This window comes from Rhinolophus hipposideros (assembly GCF_964194185.1).
Source record: "Rhinolophus hipposideros genome assembly, chromosome: 14".
Classification (NCBI taxonomy): Eukaryota; Metazoa; Chordata; class Mammalia; order Chiroptera; family Rhinolophidae; genus Rhinolophus; species Rhinolophus hipposideros.
In genome coordinates this window covers 48,972,325-48,996,263 of record NC_138060.1, presented here as the reverse complement: position 1 = coordinate 48,996,263, position 23,939 = coordinate 48,972,325, and the positions used below count along the sequence as shown (strand labels likewise).

Genomic DNA, 23,939 nt, shown 5'->3' with positions numbered 1-23,939 from the left:
GGTTGTAGATCCTTGATTTTTATCCCTTTGAATATTTCATGCCAATCCCTTATGGCCTGTAAAGTTTCTATTGAGAAATCAGCTGACAGTCTTATCGGTGCTCCCTTAGAGGTAACTAACTGCTTTTCTCTTGCTGATTTTAAGATTCTCTCCTTGTCTATAACCTTTGGCATTTTAATTATGATGTATGTTGGTGTGGTCATGTTTGGGTTCATCTTGTTTGGGACTCTCTCTGTGCTTCTTGGGTTTGTATGTCTTATTTTCTTTGCCAAGTTAGAAAAATTTTCCACCATTATTTCTTCAAATAAATTTTCAATTCCTTGCTCTCTTTCTTCTCCTTGTGGTACTTCTACGATGTGAATGTTGGTACACTTGATGTTGTTCCAGAGGCCCCTTAAACTCTCATTTTTTTGGACTGTTTTTTCTGTTTGCTATTCTGATTGGTTGTTTTCTGCTACCTTATCTTCCAAATTGCTGATTCAACCCTCTGCTTCATCTAATCTACTGTTGATTCCTTCTAGTGTATTCTTCATTTCAGTTATTGTATTCTTTATTTATGATTGGTTCAGTTTTAGGTTTTCTATTTCCATCTTTATGAAGTTCCCACTGAGATCATTGAGCATCCTTAAAAATCAGGCTTTGAACTCCCTATCTGGAAGATTGTTTGTTTCTATTTTGTTTAGTTATTTTCCTGGAGCTTTGTTTTGATGTTTCATTTGGGACATGTGTTTATTCTGATCGTACTGTATGTCAGAGGAATGTGAGAGGAATATGGAATATGGGAAGTGTCATCATCACTGAATTGTTTAGTGAGGGTCCTCTGTGCCCAATATAGTGTTAAGCTCTGTGGATGTGGACATAAATAGGAAGTGATTCCTTCCCTCGAGAACCTACTTGGCCACATGAGGAGAGAATACATGCAGACTGCTCATTGAGTAGGGGCCGTGCAGGAGCAAAGCCAACAAATGCAGCCAAATATAAAAGGAATATATGTGTCCAAAGGGATAGGCAGATAAAGAACTTGGAAGGGAAGCAAAAGTTGAGATGAGACCCAAAGGAAGGGCAGACCTAGTTAAAGAGGGAAGACTATATTTGGTGTTAGTAAACTTCAAAACTTATAAATATGCTGATATATTCTTTTGAATGTGTAAAATATTATATTAAAACAGAGACATAGTAGAGTAAATGGTGTGAGCAAAGATACAGGTGGAGCATGACCTAGTGGTTAAGGCACATTGAGTAGTTTGGTTGTGCTGCTGGGGCAGATAGTTCTAATAGGCATTTTCTGGGAATGAAGATGCTCAGGGAATTATGAGGCTTATGAAGGACAGGTTAGAAAATTTGGGATTTTGTAGACATGAAATGACATTGAGAGCAACAGGGCTTAAACTCTAATAACTTGAGTTCAAAGACTCTAGAATGGTAATAAACAGGGTGAATTTTTGTCCACAGCTTGGTGAGAAGTAACTAGTCAGTAAATGCAAATTGAATTTGGTTGCAAATAAAACTAATCTGAGACCAATTCAAAAAAGTCTTTGGGATTTTAGCTGATATTTTGTGGTGGTTAAAACTTGTTGGTACTTGTTTAACTCTTCCATAGTTTTTCTCAGATTTTTTTATATCTGAGTTATTGTCACTTCTAGCCTTTTCAATATGGATATGAATTGAAAAGGTTTTAAGAGCTTACGTGTTTTTTTTTGCCTGTGAAATTGTATAAAGTATATAAAATATGTTAGGTTATTTATTTATTTATTTATTTATTTATTTATTTATTTATTTATTTTGCATTCTGAAGGCGGAGTGAGTTATAGACAATTTTTTTCGTCTTGAGAAACTGGCCCACCAATCAAAAGCTTCTCGGTACTCATCAGTGAAATAGTTGAGGATGGACTTAGTGTTCTCAACTCTGAGGGGTGTTTTTCTTTTTTATAAACACAATGGATAATCTGTGTCTCCGAGTTAATGCATCCTATTGCTTCTGATGTTGGGCAGTCGTAGAATGAGACCAAACACCATTGACACAAAGTACTAGAATATTATATGGGTAATATTTGTGGGTGTCTTTTCAAAATCGAGTGTTTTTTTAAAAATGGATAGTCTTATGATCTTTCTTTCTTTCTTCTTCTTCTTCTTCTTCTTTTTTTTCCAAAAGGATCTTCTAAAGAAATGCTACTCTGCCAATGCATCTTACCTCTTTCAGCAGGATAAATTCTATGATGTCAGCTATGACACAGGAGATAAGTCTATCCAATGTAGCAGGAGAGCTGATGCATTCAAGTTCTGGATGACTTGGAAGGCCCTGGGCACATTAGGCCTTGAAGAAAGAGTTAATCGTGCTCTTGCTTTATCTAGGTACGTGTGTGTGTGTTCATGTATGTCTGCAATAGACTCAAAGTAAGTAACATTTGCATGGTCTGTACATGTTCTTTCATTTGTGCATTCCTTCTTGCATCTGATAACTGTGTTTCTAGTATCTACTATGTATGGGGAACTGTAAACAAAGCCCTCCAGGGTCCTAGCCTAGTAAGAGATACATTCAGGTGCCAGAGCAGACAAAATACAGGTGAACCTACTTTTTGGTAAGGGGAGGCACATGGTGCCTCAGACCACTCAGAAGGGTTCTCTAGCACATTCTTGAAGGGCATGGGCAGAGGCTTCCTGGGGGAAGTGACATTCAACTAAGAGCCAATAAAAAAAGGAGAGAATTATCCAGGCAGAGGGAACACCAGACCAAAATTTCCAGATATGAGAGAGATCATGGTGACTTCAAGGACCCAAAAAAGCAGGTCCTGAGAATCTGGGTCTGGTGCAAAGGCACAAAGGTAAAGATAATATAGCAGTGCAATGTTGCTTGTCTTGTTGTACCATTAAAGACAAAGCTTTTGAAACCACTTTCAAAGACATTAGAAGAGCTCTTGAGATACAGGTGCTGGACATTTGCTACCTTAACAAGACTCTGCTGCTAAGCTTGGATCAGTGGGTGCAATGGGCACGCTGTGACCACATTTAGTTTTAAATGTGATTTCTTGGGCCTGAGCTGCATAGGGTTAACCTTTGTGGTGTTAAAAAATATATAAAATATTTAAACATTTTAAACATTTGAAAATAGAGAGATTTGTCAAAAGTCTAGATTGTGTGCAAAGATCGGAATGCTCTCTATCGCACGCGGTGACAGGCCGCTGATCTTGATGCCTGACTCTCCAAATAAGCACAGACCCCTCCACTTCCTCCTGGTTTTTATCTGGCCTATTTTACTATAGCATAGAGGTGTGGACTCTAACGTAACTCTACCATTTACAATCTACACAACTTGGGCAAGTTTTTTAACATTTCTCTAGCTCAGTTTCATCCCAGGAACGTAGAGATAACAAGGGCATCTAACTCAAATAATAGTTCTGTAGATTCAATGAATTGATATTTGTCAACACTCAGAGTAGGGTCTGGCTCATGCTACCTGCTACATGAGTTTAAGTTATTAGTGTTTCACTTGCTTGGCCACTGCAGGCATCAGGGTTTGTGATCTCTGGTTTTGATCATTTCTCCTTCACTCCCTGTTCACATTTCACTTGCAAAAATCTGAAGTGTCTCCTTAGAGATTTAAAACTATTTCTTTTGTATATACTGAGAGTGGTAAGGGTGATGCGCTTTGTGACCCTATGCAACAGTGATGAATTTCTCATCACTCCAGACTGCCTGAAAACCTGGTGTCTTAAAACAATTATTTATTCTAAGAGGTCTGTAAGTTGGGTGGAGTAGCTTTATCTCATACTATGGTGGCTGTGGGTGGAGGGAAGGGTCTGTGTCTACTTGCCACATGTCTTGCATCTTCTTTGGACCCGCAGGCTAGCGGAGTGTGTTCTTGTAATAGTGCTGACAGAAGCCCAATAAGATAAACCCAATTTAACGTCCTGATTGCATCATATCTACTAGCATTCCAATGGCCAAAGCAAATCCCATGGCCAAGCTCTATGTCAAGAGGCAGGAAGTACATTCTGCCATTTTTCAGGAAGAACTCCAAAGTTACACAGCAAAGGGCTTGGATGTAAAAACAGGGAAAGAAACGGTTTTGGCACTTTCAGAAGACTGTTAAGTTAGCAGTTCTGGTGATTATGACTTAAGAAACAGTTTGGAAAATCTGTAAATATTGTATCAGGACTCTTTTGATGGTGAGCCACAGAAACCTTCACCCAAGGTATTATAAACAAAGAAAGATCATTTATCATCTCATGTTACTTCTAAGCTAGTGTAGTGATGACTTCTGGAATGGTTTATTCTACTGGATTAAACAATATTACGAGGCCTCAATCTCTCTCCATCTATCAGCTCTGCTCTCCTTCATGTTGAGTTTATTGTTATGTAGGAAGGTAGCTCCCAGGAGTTTCAAATCTATATCCTCCCAGGCTCAAGTTCAAGGTCAAAAGAAGAGAGTGCTCCTCTCTCAGCAATCCCAAAGAAAGTTTCAATTATTTCTGGATGAGGCAAATGTCCATCTCTGAATCAGCCATTGTTGCCAAGGAAATGTGATACTCTTATTGGTCATGTTGAGTCACATGACCTCCCTTGTCACTAAGGAGACTGTCAATTCCCTATAGATTATATACTGAAACTAGGTGAGGAATGTGCCATTAGTAGAAGTAGAATTAAAATGCCTTCTTCAGAAGTAGGGAGATAACTACCCAGTGGTGAAAAAATAAAAGTATGTACCATAAATATCCATAGTTGCTCATTAAATTAAAAGTTCAGAAAGCTACGTTCACTTCTGTGTATTTTCTCATACTATTTAAGTGTGGTAGAATGTCTTCATTATTTTAACTAAGCTGCTAAGTGATTCTATGACAGGTATCTTGAAATAGGCTAGATATAAATGTTTGATAATCCTATTTATTTATTATAAAGTTAACATTCATTTCAGGGTGGAATTTAATTTATAGTCAAAGGATATTTTCTAATTTTTTTCAGAGAAATATCATAGGAGAATAACTGTTAACATTTCAATTCAATTCAGCAACACTGATTGTTTATAAATGTTTGTCTGGAATGGAATGAACATTTCAGTGAGCGCTCTGCAGACTCTGTGACTTATATTTAAATATTTGAAAAATAATCCCTCCTCTTTCGTGCTGTTCCTCATAATAGCTTTTGTTGTTGTTTGTTTGTTTGTTTTTGTTTTTCCCCTTAACTTAGCACATTCTTGATATCCAACATTGTATTCCTAGGGTGAGCAAAAATCATTCTGTTCTTCCACCCCAATACCAAGCAAAAACAGTCCTTTTACACATGTCACTTGGAATGAACGTGAAATTATAAACTTCGTGAAAGTTTCTCTAGGATTAAAATTATATTAAGATAGCAACATAAGGTCTTTATTTTCATGATTTTATTTTATTTCAAATTGGCTGATTGGTTTCTGGTTCTGCTCTTTGGGAAAGATGGAACATTTTCTCAATTCTGGGAGCTATTCTCTTTGCTTGAGCTCAGGTGCAGTGGTATACTGAAACTGGCTCTCAGGAGGGGAAAAATAAGACCCAATTTGTAATATCTGCTAATTTCCATGCTGTAAATTCCCATCGTGGAAAATTGTAAGCTATCAACAGTTGTGTTTGGCAAAATTCCTGCATACTTAAAAATTGGCTTTTACTAGCCAGTAAAATCTAGCTCTATAACATCATCGATGATGTGAGCCAGTGTGATCAGTTCAAACCACTGACTGATGAGAGTTAAATTGTCATTTCCCATCACACCCACTGAGCCTAGACCACTGGCTTTAGAGTGAGCCAATAAAAATGATTCTCAGCTGTGGGCAGAAGGTTCTACCTGGCATAATTTCTGTAATTTCTGAGTAATACTGTTTTATTTCCAGGAAGTATAACGTTTTTCAGTAGATAAGAACTCTAGCAAAATAAAGCTGCAAATGAAGATTGTGTTATTGTAGGGACTGCACATCTATCATTAGCAGCCTAGCGTAGCTAAGATATCCAGAGTGCTCCAGGAAGACACTTAGGCCCTAGGTCAGGTCTCTTAAATACTGGAAATGCTGTGCAGCTCCTCCCCTGGCATATTGCAGTAAGGATTGCACTTACTCCATAGAAATAATGTTTCCATGTTCCTGAATCAAAATGGAGCTTAGCTTTTATATTTAAGGACCAAATTTTGATGTACCAGTGGATTGTCATCACCCTGATCAGATAGCTCGCTTCCTCTTCCTTTGGGAAAGCAAGAACAGCCATTTTCAAGAGGACAATGATTCCTATTTTATAAGTTGTCAGAAATCCAGCAAGCAGGAAAAACATATTACTTGGAAGATCTTGAAGGCTGTCCGAATTTCCATTTGACCCTTGTCATTCCAGTTGACGAGAGCACATTTCTTTCAAGAAATATTAATGACTAAATACTCGCATTCTCCTCTGGTTGTTTGAAAACCCTGGCATTGGGAACCTAAAGCAATATGCAATTTTAAGGCTAATTGAAACCTAGAGGGTTGAGATTTTAAAACTGCCACCTCCAGCACAAGGCAGGCAATTGTGTATCTCTGATTTCTGACTAGGAAAGTAGAAAATGTTTCACAAGACGCAGGGCTGCCTGTTAATGAGGGCATCTTCTAGGCCTTTGTTATGACACTCAGGTTAAATGGATATTCACTAAGGGGTAATTTTTAGAGCAAATCCAAGAAGAGTCATGTGTGTAAGTCTTTTCAACAAAACAAACAGCTCATGAACTCCCATTCTGGTGCTTTATTAACTCTCCAGTGTATCATTTATTTATTCCCTGACACACAATCTCTGTAATCTCTCTGATGGAATTCATTTCATCGACTTGCATGGATACTGAGGGGTATATTGTTAGCATGGAAAAGGTGAGCAGTTACACAATAGCACCTTTGTGCTAATGTATTTCTCTAGGTGACAAAAGGCAGTCTAGAAGACTATGGCAGAGCCAAAGTTCTCAATTTTTTATATTGGTAATTTTTTTAAAAATCACAATTGCAGGAGAATGTCCATGATGAGACACACAAGCCGTGCAGTATGTCTTAATATATGCAGAACATACAGGAAGCAGATGGAAAATAACCCCCAGGAGTCCTCCGAGGCTCCATTCATCAGAAGAAATTTCAAATAAGGAGATGAGACTGGGAGAAAAACTTGGTCCAGAGTGCTCCAGGAGACACTAAGTGGCTGGTGAATTGGGAAAGGGACTGGAACGGCTGTTTCCAGAAAAGGAAAAACGGTCCTGCAAGAGGACTAGTGACAAGAAAAATATTAAATAAACTCATTTAACAAGTCAGAGAGTTGAGGGTCTCTAACATTGGAAGCACATTTGTAAGCAAAGGAAAAGAAAGTGTTTTAGAGCAAGACAGTCATTAATATATGCCTCAAAATCAAGCCAGAATCTTAATATAATGAGTTGTTTTACGCGGTAGGATTGGTGAAAATGCTTGCTAATGTCTGTCTGTTTGTTTGTTTTTCTCTTTTTTTGCTAAGATTAGTGGGAAGGAGAGTGATAAGTTTTTATGAAGCTTTTGTTGCTTTCTGAACCTATTTACCTGGATGCCTTTTGGTACAAGTGGTTTATGGTTTTATTTTATTGTGTCCCAAAACTCAATGTACATCTTTTTCTGGCTGTCATCAGATAAGAATAGCTGGTTTTGTTTTTTTTTTAATGTATTTTATCTTTAGGCTGTTTCCATATATTGAAAAAGAAAACTTGTAAAGAATAAATCATCCCTATGAATGTAGGCAGAAGTGACTTAAACTTTATTTTGTTTCCTCCCCAAGCTCATTTCATTTAAGCATTTATTTAAGAAGAGGGTAAGGTACCCTATAGAAGAGGCCCTTCTAAATTAGCATTTCTGAAACTACGCTCTGTGGGATAATAGACTTCCGGAAGATTGTAATAAATGTTCTTCCAAAAATGGTTTTCATAGTCAAATATGCTTGGGAAATGATAACTATACTATAGTATTCCTCTCTTGGAGATTCAATGTTCATTAGCACATTAAAGGCTCTGAGGGGGCTTGTGGTATAAAAACATTTTTAACTTTGCCTTAACCAGTATGCTGACACTGTTAATTGTTCCCCCAACAACCATTCTCCCTATTTCCTTGCCAACAGAACCTTGATTTTGTTTAGGTAGCGATATTCTAGCTGGGGACATTGGTCCAACCTAATCCCCAGTGCCAACAATTAGTTAAGGAGTGGATATATGACTCAACTTTAGTCAATAAGATATAGGAAGAATCCTATGAAGGCTTCCTGGGAAAATATTCTTACCTAAACAGAGAGAAATGAAGAGAAAATGCTTGTGCTCCAGCTTCCTCTCTTTCTTCTTGAGACGCTGTTATGTAAGGATGCGATGTGTGGAGCTGTGGGAGACATGTTGTTGACATGAGAGAATTCATTAACACTGAGCATATGGTAGGTTGAAAAGATGGACAATGCCTAGTTCTTGATGACAGTATTAAACCATCTAACCAGCTCAATAAACGAACGTCCTTATAAATTAAGCTAAGTATACTTCTCATTGTAGACAATAGCAATCAAACTCATATGCCCAGCATGGCTCAAATTTATTTGGCAAGGTAACCCTTTTATGTGGGAAAACTACAGAGACTGTATATCATGTAGCATGGTTTGGGAACTCTGGCAGAAGCCTTTATTGTTGTTATAATAGTCAGTCTTCACCCAAATCACCTCTACTAGCCTCAACTCTGTTGGAGTGATACTCTGGGCTTTACAGGCTCTCAGAGTGATTGCAGTGAGGGCATTGCCCCTGAAACAAAGCCCAGGTCTGCATGTTAGCAAAAGCAGAGTTTAAACTGAAATGATTCAGCTGGTTTAGCATGCCATTCTCTCAGGAACAGCTGTAGCCAGTTAGACAGAAATATTTTAAATTGAGACGATAGGTCATGTGCTTAAATTTCATACAGTCATAACCTGTTAGGGAAGGATTTAACCAATCTAGTTTCACATCTTCATTACATGCACGAGGAGCCTGAGGCCAGTTCAGGGAGGCTAAGGAATTTGCCTAGCGACAAAGTTGATTAGCTACACAACTAGAACCTTCTGGAGTCATTCCCAGGATTTCTGGAGATGCAAAGCTTTATTTTCTGGAGACCCATAGCCTTAGGGTGTCCAGGATTAGTTTGGCCTCTTTGGGATGAAATCATGGCAGTGGCTTTTGAGTTAACAGATTGCCTAGACATTTCTGTTTGAGAAGGTGAGAAAAAGATGGTCCACAAGCTTTTTGTGTGTAGATAGAGATTGTATATGTCTATTTATTTTGTTTTGTGCTTTACATTTTATCTTTTATCAAAATCCTGTTCAAAAATTACACAAGTATCTGCATCTATGAAACTTTGCAAATAAATATTAAAAAAGAGTGAATAATCTCCACCTCATTTTTGCATCCTATCTTTTCCTTAGGTTGGCATTAACAATCTGTTATGTATTCTTCTGTACTTTACTCCGTGATCACATAAAATTGTGTATAGGGATTACTTTTGCCTTCTTCTTCTTTTTTTATAATTTCTTAAAAGGTGGAATCCTATCATCCATATTTCTCAGTACATACTTTGCTTTACTTTTTACCTTTTATTAATATATCATGGGCATCTCTGTGGTATAATCTGGTAGATATAATCCATTCTTTCCAATAGCTGCATCACATTACATTGTGTTGTTATAATGTATTTTATTTTACCATTTGCCAATTTCTGCATATTAATCTTGTTTCTAGTTATTTTCTGCACACACACACATGCACACATCGACTTAGGTACAATAACGTGTCTATACATATATATGGATGTGTTTGTGTACATATATACATGTATGTGTATGTATACATACTCGCATGTATACACACGCACACACACAACACACACACGCACACACATATGTCTTCAGTAGTGATGATATTTTTCCTGGTAGATCAGCATCTCAAAAGTGGTTTGCTGCCTCAGGAGATATGATTTTTATTAATTTTAAAAGGTTTGTAGCAGCTTTCTGTCACATTTTTACTAGTTCTAGGTATTGTCTCCTTTCAAATTTGTTTACCGTATCACATGAGCAACATGGTTTAGTATTGTTTTAGTTTACGCTTCCTTGATTACCAGAGATCTTGAGCATCTTTTCTGATATTTATTAACCACTGGAATTTCTTTTTCCAAAAGTTAGACAGCGAGCTCAAGTTTCAAAATTTTACAGCTACATAACATCTCCTGAAAAAATAGTCAGGAAAAGGAGTATGTAGACTGTCAAGTACTTTGCGTGTATTTGTATGTGTTTCTGCTCACAGTATTATTGCTCAAAACAAAAGCTCTATATTATCTAGTCATAATGATAGAATTTTTATAAGATTTTGTATAATTCAAAGATTATATAATATATATGGTCAACATCAATATTTAGGCTTTTGTGAAAAAAACTATATAAATATGTTTGGGGAAAAAGAACTGAGTTCCATGGACTGGTATATTCCATATTCACAGTCTAGAATGTCCTTTAGCTAATGAACATAATGATAACCCCTCCCCCCATTTTCACAGATTCTATACCTTATAATTTTTTTACAACGACCTTTTGATATTGGAAAAGCAAATTATGTTATTTCAGTTTTACAGGTAAGGGAATTGAGGCCCAAGAAGAGCCTTTTTTTGTTGTTGTTGTCCTTAAATATTAATTAAACATACATAATTTAGTGACATGATCATATTCCATATGGTTATACCATAATTCCATATGACTGGACCATAGTTTTCAAAGCCAGTCCCCAGTAGTGTTCACTTCCTTCTTTTCCTTCTTTCCTTCCTCAATTTTTTTTTTTTTGCTATTACTTAGAAAATCAAAGTAAATACCCTAGCAAGTATATTTTTTTCAGTACCGCAATCACTTCCTTACATTTGACCCACAAATGTGAAATATTGGGTTAAGTGTTATGAACTTTTCAAAGCTCATTCATGATCAAATCGTTAGTTTTCAAGGTCAACCATTTCAGAGAGCTTCTCTTTTTATATAGATAATAATCAAGCCTGGGGGAAAGGTGCCAGTGTTAATTCTACATTCTCAATGTAATTTTAGTCTTCTCTTGATCATATTCCATATCTTATGCATCTGTGCCCTTTGCTTATGGCGTGATCATTCCGTTTTCCCTACGATTCAAGATGACTTCACAGGCGTTCTATCAATGGCTACAACCTATTTATTGTAACATGATACCAATAATCAGTTCTCCTTTCCTCCGTCCTGGCCTTTGAAAAGATGACACTGAGCCTCCTTGATCTTGGATGAACTTACAAACAGAACTACTCATTAAAAACTTTCCCTCCAAGCTAGCTAGGTAATTGAAGTACCTAAGCCCCATCAAGCCCCATCAAGAATAAGAATGTAAAGCCCACATGGTCAGAGATGTATATCCAATCTACTTTGTGTGGATTTTATAATGGGATTAAAGTCTGATGCTAAAGTGTGAGATAGACATCATCTCATCAAAAGAAATATATGGTGATAGAAGAAGAACTGACTCTGGGTGGTGAACACATAATGCAACATATAGATGATGTATTATAGAATTGTGCACTTGAACCCTATGTAGTTTTGTTGACCATTGTCACCCCAATACATTTTAATTTAAATAAATATATATATATATATACACACACACATATACACACACATATATATATATACATATATATATATATATATATATATATATCTTTTTATTTGGGCCCAGGGAATTACAGTAGTTTTGGGAGTATCTGTCTATGAGTAAATCCATACCTATTGCCTATATTTGTACCCTTACTTATTTCTAAGCCTTGTATTTCTAAGCCATGTCTCTGCAACAGAAATAACAGTTTTGTTGTATGTCAGTCATGTTCGTGGAATTTTTAGATTGCAGATTATAAATATGATTGTGGCTTTTTCTTTTTTTTTAGGTACCTGGTAGAAGAAATCAAGAAAAGAGAAGGATTCAAGTTATTGATGGAAGTAAGTAATTGCTTGTGATTTTGTCAGTCAGTAGTGGTGAAGGCAGTGATTTTCTAATCTATTATATTTCATTGGTTTTTGTGTTGCAGACTTAGAAACAAGTCATTAGCTTAATTCATAGAGTCCATTATGTTAATTTACTCTATTAGTGAGTATTTTTCCTTTGTTGGATTCAGAGAACACACTTGCCTTTAAGTATTGAAAATTAAAGTGCTCAATAATAATTACCAAGGATAATACTGAATAAATTATGACCTCTATCTTGAGATATAAATTGCATAATGATTGTACTGCAAATATTCAACTGTGCTATAGTGGTGCCTGCATGTGAAAAATCAATTAAGTGAATGTACAATAATGCATATAGCTGTCTCTTTTTATAAAATAATGAGAGCATATTAGCTTTGGAGCAATGGGAAAAAAAGTCATTTTGTTGTTGGATTGTTTGGTAGACATAAGAAATAGGTGGTTACATAGATAAAGAATATTTTATTTCCTCAAATATATGGTTAGAAAATAGGAAGAAGGTTATTAATTTTGACTTTAAAGAAAAACAAACTATGAATTTCTCTTAGATCTTATAGCATATACTCAATAGCAAATGTTTAACCTAATGTGAAAAGCATCTCGAGATTGCAGCCTAGGAGCCTGTCCTGTATGTAAGCAATCTGGCTATTTTTCGGTATTCATCTATTTAGCAAGTTTTATTGAGCAGTTGTTGTGAACCAGGCACAGTTCTAGGCACTGGAAATACAAGACAGGGAAGTTCCCTGCTCTCATGCTGCTTACATTCAGATGAAAAATGACAGGCAATAAATAAGCAAATTAACACACAGGAAATACCAAGTAGTGAAAAGTCTTAAGAAAACAAACAAGTTCATGAGAGATATACATATTAATTAATATACATATTAATGATTAGAAAGTTATAGACCTCGTAAGCCCTATCATGGAAGTAAATAGGGTGAAATGCTAAAACAGGATGTGGATGGGGGTGGCTTGTTTGGTCTGAGTAGTCCAAGTAGTTTATCTTTGAGCTGAGACATGAATAATGGTGAACAGCGTGTCATGCAGATGGCTGAGGGAGGAGCTTCTAGGTAGAATCTATAAACAATGGCAAAAGATTAAAGCTGAGGGCCTGCCCGGTGGCTCAGGCAGTTGGAGCTCTGTGCGCCTAACGCCCACGGCTGCCGGTTCAATTCCTACATGGGCCAGTGGGTTCTCAACCACAAGGTTGTCGGTTCCATTCCTGGACTCCCACAAGGGATGGTGGGCTCCGCCCCCTGCAACTACTAGTGACAACTGGACCTGGAGCTGAGCTGCGCCCTCCACAACTAAGATTGAAAGGACAACAACTTGACTTGGAAAAAGTCCTGGAAGTACACACTGTTCCCCAATAAAGTCCTGTTCTCCTTCCCCAATAAAATCTTAAAAAAAGAAAATAAAGGATTAAAGCTGAAAAGACTTTTATGTGTTTGAGGAACCAAAAGAAGGTAGGTAGGTTGCAATAGTTAATGAAGTTGAAGAGGTGGACAGAGACCAGATCAGTAATAGCAGTTGGCGTGTATTCCAGTTGTAAACATTAGAAAAAATTTAAGCAGACAGGAGTCTGATTTCCATTTTAAAAGGTTATGCGGGATGTCATGGGAAGAGAGGAATGGGGTGGGGATGGCGGTGAAGGGAGGACAAGGAAAGAATAAATGAGATACTGGGAGACTGTTGTAGTAGTCCAGGTCCTCAGACAAGTTTGGGAAACCCTGCTCCAGAGAATTCTGACTTTGGCTTCCACTACTATTTACAAAGAAGTCCCAAGTTCCTGACAAATAGGGATGTAAAGGAACTTGTAAAGAAGCAAAAGAATCCATATTTAAATGACTTTCTGGTAACATTTCAAAGAAGCAAGAAGACAGATTTCGAATGTGTGACATTTTACAGGACAGCTGATCTGATTTCTTGAACAGGTTAGTGACACAAAGAAAAGTAAAGGAGAAGATGGTAATCATTACTTTAGGTTCAAAGAGACAAAAGAGGCATAACAAGAAAATGCAACACATGAAGCTGTTGGGATCTTAATTTGCACAAGCCAGTTGTAAAAAGTTAATTTTAAAACAGTTGGAGAATTTCTAATATGAACTGGTTATTGTATAATATGAAGGAAGTATTAATAATTTTAGGCATGATATGGCATTGCGATTATGTAAGAAAATGTCTGTATTTTTTAGAGACGCATATGTAAACATGTAGGGGTGAAACAACATTTCTGTAACTGGCTTGACTTTGATTTTGAGTCACCTTTTTTATTTTCTTGAGTTTGAGTTGCCATCTTTATTTTCTTGAGGTTGAGTCACCCCTTTATTTTTGTAAGTTTGAATTGCCTTCATTATTTCTCTGGCTATGGAAGCTAAAGTGCTTATAGAAAGTGCTGGACACCTCAGAACTACACAGTCTTTTGATAGAGCTAAGAGAAAAGGTGGTAAGAAAAAAGAAGAACTGATTTAAACGTTATTTATATATTCTTCCTAAAGCCTTAAAAATTGAGGGAGGAACCTCTTGCTGTCATCTTTAGGGGACTGCAAACATTCACATCCTTGTAATGGAAGTTCAGGTAGGTTTTAATCATTAGGTAGCCTTCTGCACGGATATTTCATCTGTGGGAACCACACGACTCAAAAGCAGCAAAGGTGGCTTTCCAGAATTCCTATTTATAAGGATTTTTATTTATTTATTTATTTATTTATTTTTTGCCACTGTTCTTCTCTGTATTCCCTTTGGAGAAATAGAGTAAATTTAAACCTTGAATTTCACATGTAAGTGTCAAGTTGATTAGCCTCTTTTTGTTATAACAAATGCTTTCTTTCAATTAATTAAATATAACCCTAATGCACACTCAAGAGATACAAAGATTTGTTTGAAGCTCAGGTTTGTGAAACTGCAATTCTTTCAGTTCAGGAAAAACCAGTCTATAATTATATACACAGTAGTCCTTTCTTATCCACAGGACATATGTTCCAAGACCCCCAGTGGACGCCTGAACTGTGGATAGTATCGAACCCTATATATACTATGTTTCTTCCTATATATACAGACCTGTAATAAAGTTTAATTTACAAATTAGGCACAGTAAGAGATTAACAACAATAACTAATAATAAAATAGAACAATTATAACAATATGCTGTAATAAAAGTTATATGAATGTGGTCTCTCTCAGCACAACTAGCACAAATTTCTGTTTCTTCACAATTTTATGGATAGAAGATTCGTTCTTACTGTAGATCTTAGTCGCCTCAGAATACAATTGTTTTTCTTTCCTTATTAAGTCAAGAACTTTCACCTGTTCACTTAAAAGAAGCACTTTACAGCTTCTCTTTAGTGTATCCCAATTGCCAGCATCATTCCTCTTGCATTTGGGGACCTTTATTAAGTAAAATAAGGGTGACTTGAACATAAACACTGCGGTCCTATGACCATAGTGTGACAACTGAAATGGCTATTAAGTGGCTATTGGATAGGCGATGTATTCAACATGGAGACACTGGACAAAGGGATGATTCACATCCTGGGCAGGACTGAACGGGATGGTATGAGATTTCTTCACTCTACTCAGAATGGTTTGCAATTGAAAACTTACGAATTGTTTATTGCTGGAATTTTTAGAACACAGTTGACCATGGGTTACTGAAACTGCAGAAAGTGGAACCATGGGTAAGGCAGGGCTCCTGTATGTATTATCACTGTTTTACAGATAGCAGTGAGAGCGTTAAGTAGAACATTGTAAATAGTAAAGGAACGCAACAAAGCAGAGTGTCAGTACATGAATATCTTTTCCTGAAAAGAACAAAAAATAATGCATATCTTCTTGAAGATGATTGAAAGTTATCATTTCAAATGAATTATTCATAGGCCCATGAAAACCATATCTCTATTTTCCTGTTTTGGATGGAGCTCAGATCTAATAGATGTTTTCCTAGAGGGATGTTCATTTTTATATTATGATTCATATATTTTATTTTGATCTTTTGGGAGAGTCCTAATTATTCACCTTTTTGCTTTTCTTTTCTTGAGTTCTACATTAGAGTTAGTTAGGTTTCATAGACTTTCTGAGTTACAAAAGCTTTTCAAGTCTATTTAGTTAACTTTCTGCGCAATGCATGAAACCTCTCTTGACAGTATTTGTACCAGGAGGTCAACCTCTGCCCGAACACTTCCTGTATCAGAGAATTCAGTTTATTCCACTTCCAGAGAACTCTATTTATTGATATTCTAATACTTATTGAACCAACTATTAATATGTATCAAGCACATTGCAATTCATAGCTATCTTTTATATATTTTATTAGATCACAACAACCTTCTAATTGCTAAATCCAATGCACAACCTTTAATCTTCGTCTGTCCTTCTGCAGCTTTTTATGCCATTACCCACTCCATCCACCTTGAAGTACTCTCCTGTGTTGATTTCTTTGACTTTCTCTCCCAGTTTTACTCCTTTCCATGTGACTTTTTCTTCTCATTCTCTGTGTGAAGCTCTCTTCATCTGGATACCCCCTTAAATGTTCTTTCTCCATTCTTTTGTCTTTGGCCCTTCATGTTTTCACATACTCTCCCTGAAATATCTTTATCTAGAGTTGATTATCAATAGCCTCAATAAGGTCTCTATTTTTCACTTGTTTCCTAAACTGTAGACCTTTGTGTATAAATGTGTCCTAAGATTTTCAATCCCTACAAGCACCTCAAATTCAGCATTTCCAAATCTGAAGGGTAGCTATTTTTCTTACCAAAATGCTATATTCTTCACGTAGTCATTAGAAATATGATCCATCCAAACTAAAATCTTAATGTTTTCTTTACTATCTCCATTCCCCATCACCTCAATGTATCTTGTGTACCTTTTCCACTCCTGAAGCCATGGCCTTAGTTCAGGCTCCTATCTCTCTTCTAACTCATCTCCTTCTTCCACTCTCCACTCTTAGACCTCTCCAGCCCATCTCCACACCGTGGCCTTGCTTTATGTTTTTTACAGTGGCCTTTCTAAAATGAAGTCTCTTCTCTAGATTTAAACCCTCCAGTGACTTCACATTGCCTCTAGGATGAAGCGCGAATCCCCAAGCATGGTTTATAAGGAAGCCCTTCATGAAGTGACCCCTGTCTCCATTTCCAGCTTTACCTCTCTTCAGTTCACCCTGTCATCCATTCATTCCAAGTATTCTCCATCCTCCTAAATACACTGGCTTCTACCTGTACACCATTTCTTTTGCCAGGAATATTTCTTGGATTGTGGGAAATTTCTTCTTTTGTAATGCTCAGTCCATTGCAGTGGAACTGCCTGTACCAGTGCCATTTCTAGTTTCTGCGTTCCTGGAGGTATGCATATATATAAGTGTAAGTCATTTTTCTCATCCCAATGTCTATTCCAATGTCTGGAACATAGAAAAATTTGCTTATTAAACTGAATGTTTTGCTTGCCTTATTTTTGGACATGCTCTATTTTTTTTTAACGTTTCCCTTTCAAATACGGTATGCAGAAATTAACACAGAAATGTGGGTCACAGATTTTAGTGTGGCTGTTTATTTCGCTTGGAAAGAATATCTCTATCAAAATAGCCCCAAATAATATTCACTACACTAATAGAATGCCTGCTGTATGCCAGATATTATACTAAATATTGCAAATCAATGATCTCTTTATGCATAAAAATGACTCTGGGGGTGGCAGCAATATTATCTCCATTTTCTAGATTAGAAAGCTGAAGCATAGAGGGTTTGACACTTACCTAAGCAAAGACCTGGTGAAACTGGGATTTAAACCACGTCTATGTAACTACAAAACTCAGGCTTTTCGTGCTATTCAGTGCTGCCTCTGAAATTTTTCAGTAGTCGAATCAGATTTTTAAAACTTAGGAGTTTGAAGTCAATTAAAATCCACCATCCCCCCTTTCTCCATTCTCCATTCACATGATGGTTTCCATCTATAAGCTAGATTCTGCATTTATACATATAAACCTGTATAGTGCCAGCTTGTTTTTCATTACTATTATTGTGATTTAATGACATGGTAAGCAAAGGAGTTGAATTTTTTTGCTATGACTCAGTTTTAGAAAATGCAAGCTACTGCATCATGGTGACCACTGACTTTTACCCTCAAGGGGTCTCGTATCATTTGCTCAAAAATCCTTGCTGAATTTACCCCAAAACGCCTGCTTTATTTCTTGAACTATATCTACTTTTTTTTTTTCTCTTTGAAAATCAGGATAGAATATATCCATGTTTTATTTAGTGGCCCTTCTCTACTTCTCCATGTAAAAGTTCTCCATGAACTTTTAAAGATTATGACAATGCGTTTACTACGAGAGGTTTTTTAATACCGTTCACTATCATCTGTTTGGTCTAGACACTTGGATTCCCTTTCATGCCTTCTCAATTATATGGTGTTGGAGAACATAAACTAAATAAGTTCCTAAGAATGAAATGATGTGTCAAAGGGGCTTCCTTCATAAGTTTTCAAATATAGCACTGAAGCCATACCATTCTAAAAGAAATCACAGATATGTCACTTCTAAAATATCCAAACAGAAACTTACTAAAGGAAGCAAATATAAAAGATGATTTGAAAGGTCTATCTAGGTCCTAACATAAAATGCAGAGCAGATCTGGTAGCAGATAAAACTATTGCAAAGTGATTCATAATGTTGCCATGCAAATGAAAAAGAATAACTGATTTAAAGATGTATTAGTCATGGTCCAATAAAAAGACAAAAACTGCTCAGTAATTTTTGAAAGGGAAAGTACAATATAAAGAATTATTGTGCTCGTTTAGGCAGCACATATAGTAAAATTGGAACAATACAGAGAAGATTGGCATGGCCCCTGTACAAGGATGACACAAATTTGTGAATTGTTCAATATTGTTAAAACGTTATTAATGAGATTGGAGTTAAGGTAGATTGCCTCATAGGAGTGAAGGAGAGCTGTAAGAAAATACAGGAATGGTAGATATAGAGAGCAACTACCACTCCTAGAAGTGAGATGGAGCACCCAAGCCAGAGGCCATGCTCTCCCAAGGCTGAGATCCAAACTTGGTTGGAGAGGGCACAGAATGGTTCACCAGATGGTAGAGAAGATTCACTGAGTTATCACACCAATAGGATTCTCTAGGAATCCACCTTGGAAGTGCTGGAGGAAGCTGTTTTCAGGGCAGTGCCATACTTTGCAACTAACTCAAGCTACCCACAATGGGGCCAGGGAGCCATCCGAGGCAAGGTGCTTCAATGGAAGCACTTTCCTATGAAACCACCTGAAGGAGTGTGCCAGGAAAAGTCATTCACGGGTTCCCACCTGCTGCCAGTCTGCTGTGAAGTCACCCAAGGAGGTGCAACTGAGGGAAACTGTCAGGGGGCCATTTGCTGCTGTCACCAATACTCCTGAAAAGAATCACACACTCTGTAGGTGACCCCACGAGATGAGCACACCAGAACCAGGAAGAGTTACCTCTTCCATCTCAGAGTCCCTCAGAACCCTCTGCTGATAAAGTCTAAGATAGGACCACATGGTAAGGAGAAATATTTATAGAGTCCACCTCCATTATTGCAGCGCAGAGAGAAGGGGTGGCTTTGGAGCTGAGAGGCAATAAATTGATAATGGAAATAAATGGTATCCAAAAAAATATCTTTGTTGATATAAAGACATGAATTCCTAGAATCTAGTAACCAGCAATAACTTTATTTTTCTTCTACTTTCTAATGAATCACAGTTACTTTATTTGAAAATATTTTATTCACATTAAATGATTAAAGAATTTGGAAGGCCAGTATACTCTAAAGAAGCCAAATCAATTATAAATCAGGAATCCATGTATAAATTGCATAGATTTGTAAAGACTGTTGTAGTCTCTGATCAATATTTGTGAAAATTGAGTTGAATTACATAGTGCCACTTTATATTTTGAACTACACTGAATGGCTTTATATTTTGAAAATTTGTAGCTCTTTTTTTTTGTCAAATCCAATAAGAAAGTTACAAATTTCAAAGGTGAAAGGATGAACAGATCAAGAACTTATTATGCTGAGCTGGGAGCATTTCTGGGCATTCACTTGTGATTTAAAATCCACTAAAATCAGAACTCTATATAGTACAAGTCTTGGTTTTAAGATATGAGATGGTATCTGTTTCCTCTTTTTGAAATACTTTGAAAATTTCTAGACACTGGCACATAACTCTGATGGTTATTGAGAACTATTATAACATTGGTTATTATCTATAAACTGTGTTTATCGTGGAAAAATGGAAGTCATTTCAAATACTGTCAGTGCCAAGAATTAAATGAAAAAGGTTCTGAGTTGGTGGGCATGACTCAGAACCTCTCCTGAATACAATTCTGTGTATATAATTTGTGAACCTTCAACATAATGTCCCAAATCACCTGGTCATCGAGTACAAGTCTTGTGATTGCCTTCGGCATGTCTTATGTTTTTGTCCAGTGAGGATGAAGGGTGTGATAGAAAAGATCTTGTCTGAATGAGAATGGCTGGACTAACGCCTCTTCTGGAATGTTGTCCCATGTTTAACCAAATTATGTCTGATAGAAAACACAGATGACTGGAGAAGGTAACTGGGCTATGACCACTTTAGATCAGAGTTTCTCAAACATAGACCTTGTACTACCCACCTCAGATTCATCCGAGATGCTTCTTAAAATGCCAGTTCTCCAGACTTTCCTATGATGGACTGAATCAGACTGGGCATTCTAAACACAGGGATTGAGAATCTGCATTTTTAGCAAGCCTCTTACCTGATTCACATCCTTCTTGATATTTGAGACTGATACTGACACTTGAGATCTGGGAGTCCAGATGATGCAGGGTTGATTTTTTTTTTTCTTTCTCTTTTTCCCCAAAGCTGTATTGGCTAGGGTCATGACAGGGCTGGTTAAATGAAACCCAAATATGTCATATGTCACATCACAGGTAATCAGGGATTTTGCATTTGTCAGGTGTAGCAGGTAGTAGAAGACAATGTTGGCTACCTTAAGTAGAGAGGGCTTTATTGGAAGGACATGGGGTATAAGAAATAACTTAAGGATTTGGGTTGCAGAGGGAGGAACCAGGGCATTTCTGGGCATGTGTGTATCAGGTGCTGACAGTCAGCACTGAGTTGAGTCAGCTTCAAACTTTATTATGTTTATTCTTAATCATGTGCTCATGCCTTACCTAGAAGGTGCACCCAACAGAGCAGAAACATTCCCAGTGGGCTGTTATCAGAAGTCAAGCAGAATGGATGTCTATAAGATTTTGATTTTTTATCAACACAATACACACATGATATCTCAAAGACACTAGCTAAGAGCTTCATTGCATTCTAAGATAACCTTAGGTTAACAAAACAATTTTCAAATTTTCTTAATCCTCAGCCTGAATATGCCAATATTTGCTTTTGGTACGTTCCACCAAGCCTCAGAGAGATGAAAGAAGGACCTGAGTTCTGGGAAAAGCTTAATTTGGTAAGTGATAAGGAAATTGTATTTTTCATTTTGATGAAAAAGAGTCATTGCCATTGTCTACTGATCCTATTATAGATTCTGTACTTGCAAGAACTTGAAGAATTAAAAAGGTGGTTCCTAGTCTATTACAAACTAATGACATGCCGAACCGTTGTGAACATTGTTTACATTTAACAACTTAACATATGATACATACAAATTCAAGCTAATTACACTATTTGTAAGATACAGAATTCATCAAAAGTTCTTTTTTTTTTCCCTTTTTTTTAATTAATTTTATTGGGGTGACAATTGTTAGTAAATTTACATAGATTTCAGGTGTACAATTCTGTATCACATCGTCTATAAATCCCATTGTGTGATCACCACCCAGAGTCAGTTCTCCTTCCATCACCATATATTTGATCCCCTTTACCCTCATCACCCACCCCCCACCCCCTTACCCTCTGGTAACCACTAAATTATTGTCTGTGTCTATGAGTTTTTGTTTCTCATTTGTTTGTCTTGTTCTTTTTGGTTTATATACCACATATCAGTGAAATCATAGGGTTCTCTGCTTTTTCTGTCTGACTTATTTCACTTAGCATTATTCTCTCGAGATCCATCCATGTTGTCACAAATGCTCCTATATCATCTTGCCTTAACGCCGAATAGTATTCCATTGTGTATATGTACCACAACTTCTTTATCCATTCATCTATCGAAGGACATTTTGGTTGTTTCCATGTCTTGGCCACCGTAAACAAAGCTGCAATGAACATTGGCGTACTGAATGCAGACTGGTGCAGCCGCTATGGAAGGCAGTGTGGAGGTTCCTCAAGAAATTACGAATAGAATTACCATATGACCCAGCAATTGCTCTCCTGGGTATCTACCCCAAAAATATAAAAGCATTTCTCTATAGAGACACGTGTACGCCAATGTTCATTGCAGCTTTGTTTACGGTGGCCAAAAGTTCTAATTTGCAGTGCACTTCAGAAGGCGTGATCCTGTAATTGGACACAGATTGAAGTTGCTCGATGAACTGCTTCTTCTTTCAACTACGCTAGTGCATGTCTATGACTGTTTGTATCACCTCACTTGGAGATAATATGAAAAGTCTAAATCTGGTATCTTTTGTGAGTGCGAGACCTTCTGTTCTTTCTACCAACAAAGAAAGCCCTTACATCGTATGCCCACGGGGCTTATGTGATAAAAAAGAAAAGTGATGCCAGCAGTGGATTTCAACTGATCATTGAACAAAATGTGCATGAAAGTGTCTCCACGCAGAGCTGGTGTGGGCTGACAGTCCAGAGTGAGGGGAAGCCCCAGGCTGTCGGGACTCCATGGGTCTCACCTGTTCCTCTCCTAGCATGGCCCTGCCAGTTGAATCCTGCCTGTAACCCAGATTCCCAGGTGCTATGAAGTCTTATGAGCCAACACTACTTGATCCCACTCCCCTGCTGCTTGGACATAGTGTATATTGAAGTGGACCAGTGGGAGTTCCCCTGAGGATTCTGTGGCCATGACACCGAGAGTGAGAGCTCACTACAGTTGGTACCATCATGTTAGGTGATCCTCTACCCCTTGTATCTTCCCTCTCAAACACACTAGCTCCATGACTCTGGCTAGAAGAAGCTCTGACTTACAAACCCCTCCCTATCCTTTGTGGGAAAATCAATGGTAGTTTTAACAGCTTCTATAGGCAAAGCCCTTGGACTTGCCCTTTAGAAGAAAAGAAAAAACTTCCTAGTTAGGCGAGCGACAAACATTTAATGAATGTTCATTGTACTGTGCACCAGGGACACAAACATCAAAAAGACTCAGTTCCTTCCATTAAAAAGCTCATATTCAGGGGGACAGATGAGTAAAAAGACAATCACAAGGTAACTACTAGGTGCCTAGATGGAGATAAACTCTGTTTGCAGTGAAAGCGGAGAGAAAGGATAGCTACCCCGATATGGGACACTGGTAGAGCAGGGTCTTGAGCAGTAAGTAGATTCCAGTCAAGGCAAAATTGTAAAGAAGTGGATGCCAGAAAGAAATACCACAGGATGACCCAGAGTCTTAAGAGAAGGGGTTGTGACTTGAAGCCCACAGGGGTTACAAAGGGGCAGTGGTGGGAGGTGAGATGAGAGCAGCCAGCAGAGGGTGGGTCATGGGGTCATAGTCTTCCATGACGAGGAGCTTGGAGTCTGTGCCTAATTAGGCTGAAGAGGAAAGACCATGTCCTTTAAGCTGCAGCCACCTATAACCTCACCTGTAGCATCAACTTTTAGACTTAGGTGATTTTCTCTTTATTTATGACTCATTAAACTTCCTGCGTTGTAGCATAATACACACTAACTATATGAATATTTCCCGTCTTGTCAGACCTGAGATCAGGCAGCAGGGATGGGGAAACGTGGATGCTGTTATCTGTGCCTTTGACTACAGAGGCACTTGACTGCAGCCCTTCATTACCTATTTTAGGCGGTT

The 23,939-nt window shown here is 37.4% G+C and overlaps 1 protein-coding gene across 5 annotated transcripts in view; it reads left to right on the top strand.

The window, feature by feature from the left end:
* Positions 1-23,939, top strand: part of GADL1 (glutamate decarboxylase like 1) — a 157,743-nt gene that overhangs the window by 80,964 nt on the left and 52,840 nt on the right. For 4 of the 5 annotated variants that reach the window (XM_081072483.1, XM_081072481.1, XM_081072485.1 and 1 more), the window contains 3 exons: positions 2,153-2,352; positions 11,936-11,987; positions 21,393-21,482. In XM_081072483.1, coding sequence (XP_080928609.1) covers positions 2,153-2,352; positions 11,936-11,987; positions 21,393-21,482 — 342 coding nt within the window. The remainder of the gene's footprint in view (positions 1-2,152; positions 2,353-11,935; positions 11,988-21,392; positions 21,483-23,939) is intronic. The other variant, XM_081072482.1, reaches the window with a different exon arrangement.